Source organism: Pipistrellus kuhlii, unplaced genomic scaffold (genome assembly GCF_014108245.1).
Source record: "Pipistrellus kuhlii isolate mPipKuh1 unplaced genomic scaffold, mPipKuh1.p scaffold_m20_p_22, whole genome shotgun sequence".
Lineage (NCBI taxonomy): Eukaryota > Metazoa > Chordata > Mammalia > Chiroptera > Vespertilionidae > Pipistrellus > Pipistrellus kuhlii.
This window is the reverse complement of record NW_023425521.1, coordinates 10,432,967-10,446,155: the sequence shown is the minus strand read 5'-3', so window position 1 is coordinate 10,446,155 and position 13,189 is coordinate 10,432,967. Positions and strand designations below refer to the sequence as shown.

The window sequence follows — 13,189 nt, the reverse complement described above, 5'->3', positions numbered from 1 at the left end:
AGCCGGTTTGGCTCAGTGGTAGAGCGTCGGTCTGTGGACTGAAAGGTCCCAGGTTAGATTCCAGACAAGGGCATGTAGATTGGTTGCGGGCACATCCCCAGTAGGGGGTGTGCAAGAGGCAGCTGGTCAATGTTTTTCTCTCATCGATGTTTCTAACTCTCTATCTCTCTCCCTTCCTCTCTGTAAAAAATCAATAAAATATATTTAAAAAATAAATAAATAAAATATTCTTTTATTTTGAAAAATCCACATTTCTAAAAATTATTTTTCTGGCCAATATAGAGTAAGAGGGACCGGATTACCCTTCTGCTTGAAACAACCTAAATATGGACTTTCAAAATACTGTACATATATCAAGTGATAAGGAATAATGATCTCCAAGAAATAAAGGAAGAGTCCCAAAAAAGATGAACCCAAATAGGCCCATACCAAGACACATCATAATTAAAATGGCAAAGGTTAAAGACAAAGAGAGAATCTTAAAAGCAGCAAGAGAAAGTCAGTTACCTACAAGGGAGCTCCCATAAGACTGCCAGTTAATTTCTCAACAGAAACATTTCAGGCCAGAAGGGACTGACATGAAATATTCAAAGTGATGAATTTTTCCCAACAAGGCTATCATTTAAAATTGAAGGACAAAGAGCTTCCCAGACCAAAAAGCAAACCAACAAACAAACCAAAGCTAAAAGAATTCCCTACCACCAAACCAGTATTAGAAGAAATGTTAAAAGGCTCTGGTTGGGTGGCTTGGTTGGTTGGAGCATTGTCCCATACGCCACAAGGTTGCAAATTTTATTCCCAGTCAGAACACATACTTAGGTTTTGAGTTTGATCCCAGGTTGGGGTATATACAGGAGGCAACTGATTGATGGTTCTCTCTCACATTAAGGTTTCTCTCTCTAAAAATCAATTAAAACAACACACACACACACACACACACACACACACACACACACACACACACATATCCCTGGGTGAAGATTAAAAAAAAAATGTTAAAGAATAAAATGGCAATAAATACATACCTACCAATAATCACTTTAATTAAATGTAAATGGCTTAAATGCTCCAATCAAAGGACATAGGGTAGCTGAATGAATAAGAAAACAAGACCTACATATATGCTGTCTACAAGAGACCCACCTCAGAACAAAATATACACAGAGTAAAAGGATGGTAAAAGGTATTTCTTGTGAATGAAAATGAAAAAACAAACTGGAATAGCAATACTTAATATGTGACAAAATAGACTTTAAAACGAAGGCTATGTTCATAATGATAAAGGGAGCAATACAACAAGATATAATTTTAATAACCAATGTCAACCCAATAAAACATTAAAAATAAAATAAAAGGAAATAAATGAAGTAAACCCAACAACCACCCCAGCATAGTTCACCTTGAAAGAGATTCTGGATCAAGGTGCAGAGAAGGAAAAACCCAAGTGGAATTCTGAAACTCCCTTAGTTAAAGAGACAGAGCTGAGAATACAGGAAGACCAAAATGACTGGAGTTCACGGCAGAGCTCAGGAGAGAAGAGCCCTTTATAGAGAACTCCAGAGATCTGAGTTCAGCTGATTACTGATTAGCACAGGAATGTGAGGAAACTGACAAGGGCAGGTAAAGGACCTCCTAAGGAGAAGAGGTTACAATGCTTGGTGCTCACACAGGGTTAGGAATGGTGGGTTATTACAAGCCAGACTAAAACATCTCATAACTTATATGGTTTTGGTAACTCCGAGGGTCTTGTCCAAATGCTACTCAGGACAAAAGCAATCACCTGTTTAAGCTTCCTGACTAGGTCTCGAAGTTGAGCCTCAACACGAAATGCAGAAAATAGGCACCTCCAATGAATCCAATGTTTTTGGCACCAGGAAGCTGGAGCTCCACTGAAAAACAAAAATAATGGTATCTTAAAAATATATTCTATAAGTGAAAGACAGTCTAGCATCCTCATTTGTATTACAAAACTATAAACTGAAAAGCAACTGTCAGCTCTTTTACGAGATCTATCCAATAACTGTAAAAGCACTTTAGCCCTAGCCAGTTTGGCTCAGTGGATAGAGCATCGGCCTGTGGACTGAAGGGTCCTGGGTTCAATTCTGGTCAAGGGCATGTACCTTGGTTGTAGGCTCAATCCCCAGTGTGGGCTGTGCAGGAGGCAGCCAATCGATGATGTTCCTCTCTCATCAATGTTTCTATCTCTCTCCCCCTCTCTCCCACCATCTTTCCTTAAAAAAAAAAAAAAAAAAAAAAAAAAGAAAAAAGGGAAAGAAAAAGCATTTTAAGGAATTTGGGGGGAAAAATTTAAACGTGGGTACCTCTGTGTGAATTAAAAATTATTTGTAAATGGATATTTTATACACATATGCTTTAACAAACAGCCAATCATTTTCTCATCTAAGGTACCTATAAAGAACCAAAATTCTATAAGGTCATTTTCAGGAAAGGTTCAGGGAAAGAAAGAAAAACACTAATCCTATATAATAAAAGGGTAATATGCAAATTGACCCTAACGGCAGAATGACTGGTTGCTATGACGCGCACTGATCAGGGGGAGATACTCAATACAGGAGCTGCCTCCTGGTGGTCAGTGTGCTTCCACAGGGGGAGCTCCATCAGCCAGAAGCCAGCTCATGGCTGGCCAGTGCAGCGGTGGTGGCGCAAGCCTCTCCTGCCTCTGCAACAGCACTAAGGATGTCCAACCTAATGGCTGAGGCCCGCTCCCAAGGGCTCCTGGGCTGGCTGTCAGAGGGATGCTAAGCCAGCAGGTGGACATCCTCTGAGGGGTCCCAGACAGTGAGAGGGGGTAGGCTGGGCTGAGGGATTCCCCCAAGTGCATGGGCCTCTAGTTGTATAATAAATGCTTATTAAGTAACAGTCACCTGACAGAAGAATCTCACTAATATTCACAAAAATACCTGAAGGTCAATATCATCCTAACCAAACCTTAACTGTCTAAAGTCACATAGTAATACATATTGGAGCTAAATTTCAAACTGACAATTTCCAGTATAGACAACTCACATACCTTGATTTGCACTGCTCAAAAATAACCGCTAAAGTTGCAAAGTCATTAAATCCTCCAGCTTTAGCTGCCAATTCTCGATGTCTCTGTTCTGCTTCCTTCTGGTACTCAGGATCAACTAAAAGACAGTTGCAGAAGCAATTTAGTTCTACTTTATATAAAGTGTCCACATTCACTTTGTTTATTCAAGCTCATTAAAATCCGTTTCACCCTCTGGGGTGGAGTAAGGTAGAACTATATTACCTTTAAAGGGGCTCTAACTACTCCCACAACTCCTTTTTCTCTTTTAACCACACCTCAGAGATGTTATCAGATATAGCCACATTACTTCTCCCAATCCATTTGCCTCTAAAATAGTATTTAATACACGTATTAATTTTTTAACCCTTTGCACTCCGAACCGTTCTGGACATTGGCTACCAGCTACTCGACGCTACTTTGCGGCGGACACGTGTGTTGAATTAACTCAATTCCCCGTAATCACTAATAAACTGCAATGTCTCCCCTGAGAGGAGACATCCGAGTGATATGCTAGAATTCCAATGTCCCCTGAGAGGGGACAGCGGAGTGCAAAGGGTTAATTCACTTTTATCATGAGTAACCCATGCTCACAGTAAAAGAAAAATTACATAAAAGTTCAATGTTCTCTATTTTGTCACATTACCCACAAATCAATCCTCAAGGCTAACCACTGTTAATTATTTAATGTGTGTCCTTCAAGATATTTTCTATGCATATACAAAGATATGCATTTAGTGATTTATTTTAACATAAATAGGATACATGTTCAGAACCTTCCTTTATTTAATAACAGCTTCATGTCAGTACAGATGGAATTACTCATTCTCAAAAATAGCCACCTTGTATTCCCCAGGAAGATAAGAAACATAACAAAATTTAACCAGTCCTTATTCAATTCACAATTATGGACAATTGAACAGAAAGGGCAAATATGCAGAACTAAACTACTACAAACTTTTTACCCTTCTTTTTAAACTCCATATTGAGGTATGACAGGTATTCAGAAACTACATAGGTCATAAGTGTACAGCTCAATGAATGTTCACAAACATGCCATACTATGTACGCAATACCTTGGCCAACACACAGAATCACCAACACACCATAAGCCCACTTTTTGTCCTTTTTCTAATAACAACCTGTACCCCTCCACAAAGGTCCTGACTTCTAACCCCAAAGAAGGGTTTGGCCTGTTTTTAAACTTTGTATAAATATACTTTATGTGTCTTGCTTCTTTTGAGACTTATCTGTTATTGACTGACTGGATTGTACTCAGGATTGATGTGCTCTCACTGCCCAAGTTCCCCACATAACACTTCACCCAGGCTAATTTTCCTTCAGGGTTCAATTTTCCAAATTTCCCAAGGATTCTTCCTTTATTGAACCGCATCACACCACAATTCCTATTCCTTCAGCACACCCATCACACTGCATTTACTAGAGACACCATGTTGCCTGGTTCTAGGAAGCAGCACTTGTATAGACTACACTATGAATCTCCATAGCAGCAGCTCCTGGTATTAGGAGGAAAGCAAACTGACTAAAGAAAATGCTCAGGAAGATGTAAAGTCTTCCAACCTGCCCTGGCCAGTGTTCTCAGTGGTTAGTGCACTGGCCTACATACCAAAAGGTCTCAAGTTGGATCACCTGTCAAGGCACATGCAGGAGGCAACCAATTGATGTATCTCTCTCCTCTCTCTCATTCTCTCTCTCTCTCTTCCTATCTCTATCTCCTACATCCCTCCTCTTTTCCACTCTCTCTAAAAATCAATGGAAAAATATCCTCAGGTTAGGATTAACAACAACAACAACAATATATATATATATACATATATGTATGTATGTAAATAAAGTCTTCCATCCCAGGCTTTATGTAACTTACACCTGTTACGTAGGTAGCAACTGAAGAAAGCAGCTAGAGACAACAGGAGAGAAGATATAGTAAAGTTAGAGTCTGTATCACACAGTTTGTACAGTCTCAGCAAGTTTATCCTTCTACTACATAAAAGTTTGACTATCCATCTTTAATTACTTAACCAGTAGACTTGTCATTTTCTTTATTTTCCCCCCCTCAGAATTCTGTTATCAGTTTTATCTCATGCAAATAGGTGGATGCTATTGAGGCAGAAATTATAAATAAAAAGCTAAAGCAGCAAAACAAGACTATATCAGCAAAATCCCCTTTGGGAAGACAATGCAATATGTTTCTATATAGCTATAAATCATAAAACAAAACTATTACACAGAAAGGGTTTCAACATCAGTCCTCAGAGATGAAGTGGGGAAATAAGGCTATATGTATCACATACAAATAAAGAACCCTTTATTTCTAAAAATATCACTAAAAATAAAAACTTTACAACCAAATCCTTTAAGTCCTTTTTTCTGGCCTTACAAGACAATGTTATTTTAAATTTGTTCTATTTTAAGGCTAAGTTGTTTACCACCTAAAACCTATTCACCACCTAAAAGCCACTCTCTCCATTGTCTGATTTCTAAAACAATATATTATAACAGCAGACACTGTAATATAGCAAAAGAAAGGTTACTAAAAATGTTGACAATATCATTTTGATGTTTAAAATCTTTATTCAATGTTAGATCTAAGAAACTAGCCAGGTATGTAATAAATTAAATTAGGCCAGGGTGCAGTGTGGGCCTCCCTGCAGGCAGCACTCTCTCCCCGCGCCGGCCTCGCAGACCAGCTACTGTGCGAACTCACAGGAAGCCCAGCCTGCCCTGTGGTCCCAGCAGCTGTGGCCCGGCTCACTGCATGGGTGCAGGGCAGGCTCCTCACAGGCACCCAGCACCTGAGCGTGGGGCTTACACAGTGTGCGAGTCCTGTTATCCCCTGGGAGGTTAGCAGGGGGAGAGTGAGCTCGGGACACACCGCACCTCTATCCCTGTCACCCCCGCCCCCAGGTAGCCAGCAAGAGGTTGAAGCGTGTGGCTGAAATCTGCCATATTCCTTGTCGCCCCCTGGTGGTCAGCACACATCATAGTGAGCAGTCAAACTCCCAGTAGAGGGGACAAATTGCATATTAGGCTTTTATTATAGGATATTCCAACAAGGAAAAACATTTCCTTTTTCTGGCCTTACAAGACTATTAGAACTGGATCACTTTAACCCAGCTCCTGGTTTTACAGATGAAATCTGTGACCCCACCGGGAGAAAGCAAAGCTGAAATGGGACATACTAAGCTGTATCCCATGACACACCAAGAAAAGAAACAAGCAGAAGTTTAAAGACACGAAAACCTCAAAACAATCCTCTGAGGGTACAAGGGCTAAACTACCTTTTCTTTTGATGCTTGGGAAAAAAAGGTTAATATATTACTAATGTACTATACAACAGGGCAAAGGTTCACCATACTATCTTCCCCTACCAGTGAAAGGAAATTAACTCTCCCCACCAGGAACATCACATACTCCCTATTTTAAACAACTAAGTTAAAGGATAACAAAATGAAAAAACTGTTTGTCCTCAGTTTCATGTCCGACAGGGCTAGGTATATGGCAATCAAAAAATGGTCAGTGAGCCCAGCCAATGTGGCTCAGTGGTTGAGCGTGACTCATACACTAAGAAGTCTTTGGTTCAATTCCGGTCAGAGCACACGCCTGGGTTGCAGACACATTCCCCAGAAGGGGGAGTTCAGGAGGTAGCCAATCAATGTTCCTCTGTCATTGATGTTTCTATCTCTATCTCTCTCCGTCTCCCTTCCTCTCTCTCTAAAATCAATAAAAGCATTTTTTTCAGTGACAGTAAACACACAATAAAGAGATGATGTATTATAGAACTGTACATTTGAAACATATAATTTTTATTAACCAAAGTCACCCCTATAAAATGCAATGTAAAATTTTAAATAATAATAAAAATAAATAAATAAATGCTCTGAAATACTGGAGATCTAAATAAATGGAGAAATATTCCATTTACCTATTTAGGGAGACAATACTGTCAAAATGTCAGCTTTTTCCAATTTGATCTATAGATTCAATACATCCCAATTAAAGTCCTAACAAGTTATTTTGTGAATATTAACAACCTTATTTTAAAGTTTACATACAAAGGGAAAAGACTCATAACAGCCAAAACAGGGAAAGAGTAAAGTCAGAAACTGACCCACACACATACAATAAAATGATCTTTAGCAAAGGAGCAGAAGCATTTCAAGGGACAAAAGACAGTCTTTTGAAGAAATGGAGCTGGGACAAATGGACATCCAACACCCAGAAGATAATATAGGAGAAAATCTAGATGACCTTAGGTATGGTGATGACTTTTTAGATAAAACACAAAAGGCATGACCCATGTAAGAAATAATTGGTCAGCTGAATATCATTAATATTAAAAAAAAAAAAAAAAGTCCGCTCTGAAAAAGATAATATCAAGAAAACAAGATGACAAGCCACAGACTGGGAGACATATTTGCAAAAAACATACTTGATAAAGTACGGTTACCCAAAATATACAAATATAAAACTCAACAATAAGAGGCACCCTGGCCAGCTAGCTCAGTTGGTTAGAGTGTCAGCCTGATACAACAAGGTTGTGTGTTTGATCCCTGGTCAGGGCACATACAAGAATCAACCAATGAACACACAAATAAGTGAAACAACAAATCAATGTTTTCTTTCTCTCTCTCTTCTTTCTCTCTCTAAAATCAATAAACATTTTTTAAAGCCTCAACAATAAGAGAACAACCAACCCAATGTAAAAAGACCAGAACAGACACCAAAGAAGACTATACATGGCAAATCCTATATAATAATCCTATATAATAAAGGGTAATATGCAAATAGACCGAATGGCAGAACAACCAATCAAAGCATAATATGCTACTGATATGCTAAGGCTGCTCAACTGCTTATTATGATGTGCACTGACCACCAGGGGGCAGCCAAATGGTCGATAAGTCGCTATGATGTGCACTGACTACCAGGAGGCAGATGCTCTGACCAGTAGGTTAGCTTGCTGCTGGGGTCTGGCTGATTGGGACTGAGAGCGACATGGGTGACATACCCTGGAGCCCTCCCACAATCTCTCCCCAGCTCAATCATGCACTGGTGGGGTCCCTCAGCCTGGCCTGCGCCCTCTTTCAATCCGGGACCCCTTGGGGGATGCTGGAGAGCCGGTTTCAGCCCTATCCCACAGGACACTCCCTTTGGGAGGGCGCCAGACGCAGGGCTCATGGCTGGTGAGCGCTGCTGCAGAGGTGTGAGCCTCTCCTGATCAGGACTGATTGGGCGCGAACCCGCGGCAAGTAGGAGTTGCAGGCTACATTGGACTACGGGTTTCAGCCCGATCCCTGCAGGCCACTCAGAGGAATTCCACCCATGCACGAATTCGTGCACTGGGCCTCTAGTAAGCATTTACGTACAAAGATGGTTAACATCATGCCACCAGGGGGCAACAAATTAAAACAACAGTTTTACCACTATACACCTATTAAGATCATTAAGAAGATCAAAATCCAAAATACCCGTAACATCAAATACTGGTGAAGTTGTGGAACAACAGGAATTCTCAGATTCACTGCTGGTAGGAATGCAAACTAGTGCAGACCTTTAGCAGGTCTGGAAAACAGTTTGGCAGTTGCTTACCATCTAAACATATTCTTATACTATTCAGCAATGAATTGGAAACCTATGTCTACACAAAAACCTGCCCATAGATGTTTATAGCAGTTTTACTCATAATTGAAAGCACCCACGATGCCATGCAATAGGTGAATGGATAAAACAAATTCCATGCAATGGAATAATATTCAGCAAAAAAAAAAAAAAAAAAAAAAAAAAGAGCTCTCATGTCACAAAAAGACATGGAGAAACCTTACATGTACATTGCTAAGTTAAAGAAGCTAAGTTAAGGACAGTAAAAACATTCATGGTTGTAAGGGCTTTGGGGAAGGAATGTAGGGATGAATAGGTGAAGCACAGGAAATGCCTAGGGTAGGAGTGTCGAACTCAATCAGAGAAGGGGCCAAAATCTAAAATCCAGCCTAAATCGTGGGCCGAATAGTTTACTGAACAGTCATAAACTGTCATTGTGATGGAAACGCATCGGAGTGCAGTGATGACAGCGCGGTGCGGGCCACATTGCAAGGCCTGGCGGGACGGATTTGGCCCGCGGGCCTTGTGTTTGACACATGTGGCCTAGGGCAATGAAACTATTCTGTATAATACTGTAATGGTGAGTGGGTGTCATTACAGATTTGCCAAAACACACAGACCACACAGCACAGTGATCCCTTTAATTAATAATAATATATCAATATTAGCTCATCAATTGTAACAAATGCACCAGCATAATGAAAGATGTTAATAACAGGAGAAACTGTGTGTATATCTGTATTTTCCTTAAAATTTTCTATAAACCTAAAACTGTTCTAAAAAATAAAGTCTATTAATTTTTCTTTTATTTTTAGAGAGAAAGGAGAAGAGAAGGAAGGGGAACAAAGGAAGGAGGGAGGGGAAGGAGGAAGGGAGGGGCATTGATTTGTTGTTTCACTTATTTATGCATTAATTGGTCAATTCTTATATGTGCCTTGACTAGGGATCAAACTTTGGTGTATTGGAACAACTCTCTAACCAACTGAGCTACTCGGCCAGGGTTAAAATTATTAATTAAAAGTAAACGTCTTCACCAAAACCAGTTTGGCTCAATGGATAGAGCGTAGGCTTGGGGACTGAAGGGTCCCAGGTTCGATTCTGGTCAAGGGCACGTACCTTGGTTGCGGGCACATCCCCGGTAGGGGGTGTGCAAGAGGCAGCTGATCGATGACTCTCTCTCATTGATGTTTCTAACTCTCTATCTCTCTCTCTTCCTCTCTGTACAAAATCAATAAAATAAAAAAATAAAATAAAATAAAGATAAAAATAAAATAAAAGTAAACCTCTTCAATAAACTTACCAGGTCTAATGAAGATATTTTCCACAGACAACATTGCTGCTATTGGAAGTAGTAGATCTTCACAGTCCAGAGAAGCAGCCTTTATTACAGCACATGTCAGGTGTGGAGGGAGAGGAAATTCTACCATAGACAAACCCAATCTGGTCACATAGCCATTCCTTAATAGAAAAAAAAGTTCTTATGTCTTTCTACCTTGGAGAGTACAAATGAAATGCTCATCATTCAGAATAAATCAGATATACTGTAATTTAGATTACTTTCAATCACCCCCATACATTCAATTCAATTTAAGAAACATGATACACTGTAGTCATAGGTAAGAAAAACATCAAGATAATAAACTCCTTGCTGTCAAGGGCCAGTACATTAAAAATCCTGAACAATGATGCAGAATAAAGTAGAGTAATAAAAGACACAAAATGCTGTGGAAGCACAGAGGATGTCCGTGAAGTAATGGAAGTAATGAAAGAGTGATAATTACCAAATCCTTCCCCATCACACAATCATGAGAACAAGGACTCTGGTTCTCTCATCATTGTGATATATCCAGCATAATGCCTGGCACTGAAATAGTATTCAGAAACTACTTGTTAAATTAAGTACCAATGCTGAACAAAATTCGTTTTATGGTATAATTTGTAATGTCAGAATTGTGAAAAAAGGTTGAGGACAATTTCTAATTTCAGGTAAAAGAATCCACTCAATTCAAACCAATTATTTCATAGCTATAATAAAGTATTAAGATCCCTATTTTAAAAAAAAATTAACAGACGTTGTGGTCGGGTTTGGGGGAGGGGTTTTGTTTGGTTGTCTTTTTACCTGTCAATAGCGTCACACTGATAAAGCTGTTTCAGGGCTTCCAAAATAAGTCTCTCATTAGGTGGATCCAAATAAGGAAACCTGTGTGTTTACATGAAATATAAAATGAGATCCCCTTTCTTGAACACAATAAGATTTTATACAGACTTGAAACTTCCTTTAAAAGGTCTTAGCTCTCCTAGTATTTTGCAAATACTCTTTCTCTTTTTCTTTTTTAAGGCATTCTATGATCATGATCAGCATTCAGCAAAAGAGGAAATAAGTTTTTCTGAATCATAGTCTTTTGTGAATTCCAGAAGCACCTTTTTGATCTCCTTAGCTGGAACACTCTTGCCATTCCTCTTTACTTATCTGAATCCTGCCCCATTCTTCGCAGCCCAATGTCAACTCTATTCTGTTCTGTAGTCCATAATTGTATTACAAACTTATAAAACAATGGAGAAAGATTCATTGAAAGTGGCCAAAAATTACAAAATATTTAATAGTACTTCAAAATGGCTTTTGATAAAAAGGCAAGAATATTCAATTAATTTTACCATATTTGCTTTATGTATCTGTATGTACCAATTAGTACTTAATTTCTCCTAAACTCTTAAGTTGCAAATACAATGCTTATTCATCCCCAAAATACTCAGCATGCATCCCCTGAAAGTAAGGACATTCTCTTATATAAACACAATACCATTAATAAACATAGGAGAATTAATAATATTCACAAAGGATAATAGTGGCATATAACCAAGCATGAATATACATATGTGTGTGTGTGTACATACTTTTAAACAGGAGCAATAGTTACTTGATTATACCAATCTCGTTTCTCCAATGTAACTTAAGCTTAGGGAAAGCAAAAATTATTACCATTCCTCAAAATGCATAGTACATAAAGCTGGCTCTACCAAAGATGCTACAAAAACCCCTACCATTTTATCTGGGATTATGATCATTATATACATTTCATAACAGATAAACAGTGGTCACTAAATGACCTAAATATCAGCATGAGGCACACCATTAAACCAAGGTTAAAATATGAGCAAGGACCTGCCTGGCATGGCTCAGTGGTTGAATGTTGAGCTCTATGCCAGGAGGTTATGGTTTGGTTCCAGTCAGAGCACATGCCTGGGTTGCACGTTCGATCCCCAGTAGGTTGTGTGCAGAAGGCAGCCAATCAATGATTCTCTCTCATCATTGATGTTTCTATCTCTTGCTCCCTCTCCCGTCCTATGAGAAATCAATTAAAATAAATTTTAAAACAAATATGAGCAAGGGGTCAAATTCTAGTAAAGCTTCATAAAGAAATCTTTTGTATGGGTTTATTTGAACCTTGAGATATAGGGCTATCTGAGCCAACTACTTCAAAAGAATTTGAGAAATAACCAGGCTCCACTCCAACACATTTTCCTTTTTTAAAAAGTTGTCTACATACCTTATAACATCATGTATGGCAAGGCACTTTAAGGTCAGAACTACAGATGTCAAACTAGTTCTCTTAATCTCAGGGATCACATGGTCGGGCATACACTGGTTCCAAAAATCTTTGCTATAGATCCGAAAGCACTTTCCTGAGGCAGTCCTACCAGCTCGACCACTTCGCTGTAATGCCTCACTCCTTCAGAGAAAGAAAAACAAAAGTCCCCAAGATGTTCAGCATGGAGGAACCTGAAGAGTATTATGCTAAGCAAAATAAGCCAGTCAGTGAAAGACAACTATCACATGATCTTACTCATGTGGAATCTAATGAACAAAATAAACTGATGAACAAAATAGATCCAGAGATATAGAAGTAGGGAACAGACTCAATTCTCAGAGGGAAAGTGGAGGTGGGTGGGTGGGAAGAGATCAATCAAAGAACTTGTATGCGTATGGACATAGACAACAGGGTGGTGAAGGCCAGCTGTGGGGGGTAGGGGCAGGCTACAAGGAGGCAATGAAGGAAAGATGGGGGACACGTAATACTTTCAACAATAAAGATTTTAAAAAAAATGTTCTGTGTTTCCTAAGTAATTCACCTCCCACCCTGAACCAACTAGAAATTATCTAATCCACTGTTCTCTGAACAAAAAGGCATGACATAGTGACTTACTTTGAAATTGGAACCACCTCCAGGATGTCCAATCCTAATCTGGGATTGTGATTTAACTGCTTCACAAAGCCACCATCTACCACATAGCTAAGAAAAATGAAAACAAGTTAAGTTTCTAGAAAATAAGGAAAGAGTTGTTAATTTTCAACCACTATGGCTTCTCCTTTTCCACCAAACTAACAACTACATGTTGACTTTAATGTTAACTGTAAAACTTGGAAGTCAAGAAATCGAAGCTTCAAACTTTCCTGCTGGAAATGTAAAATGGTTCAGCCAATGTAATGTGGAAAAAGGTTTGACGGTTCCTCAAAATGTTAAT

At 39.1% G+C, this 13,189-nt stretch overlaps 1 protein-coding gene across 6 annotated transcripts in view; it reads right to left on the bottom strand.

The window, feature by feature from the left end:
- DHX40 (DEAH-box helicase 40) overlaps nt 1–13,189 on the bottom strand; it is a 32,757-nt gene that overhangs the window by 8,390 nt on the left and 11,178 nt on the right. For 4 of the 6 annotated variants that reach the window (XM_036451452.2, XM_045586375.1, XM_036451457.2 and 1 more), the window contains 6 exons: nt 12,871–12,957; nt 12,214–12,396; nt 10,785–10,865; nt 9,966–10,123; nt 3,032–3,146; nt 1,781–1,889 (listed from right to left, as the gene is read on the bottom strand). In XM_036451452.2, coding sequence (XP_036307345.1) covers nt 1,781–1,889; nt 3,032–3,146; nt 9,966–10,123; nt 10,785–10,865; nt 12,214–12,396; nt 12,871–12,957 — 733 coding nt within the window. The remainder of the gene's footprint in view (nt 1–1,780; nt 1,890–3,031; nt 3,147–9,965; nt 10,124–10,784; nt 10,866–12,213; nt 12,397–12,870; nt 12,958–13,189) is intronic. The other 2 variants (XM_036451454.2, XM_036451456.2) reach the window with 2 other exon arrangements.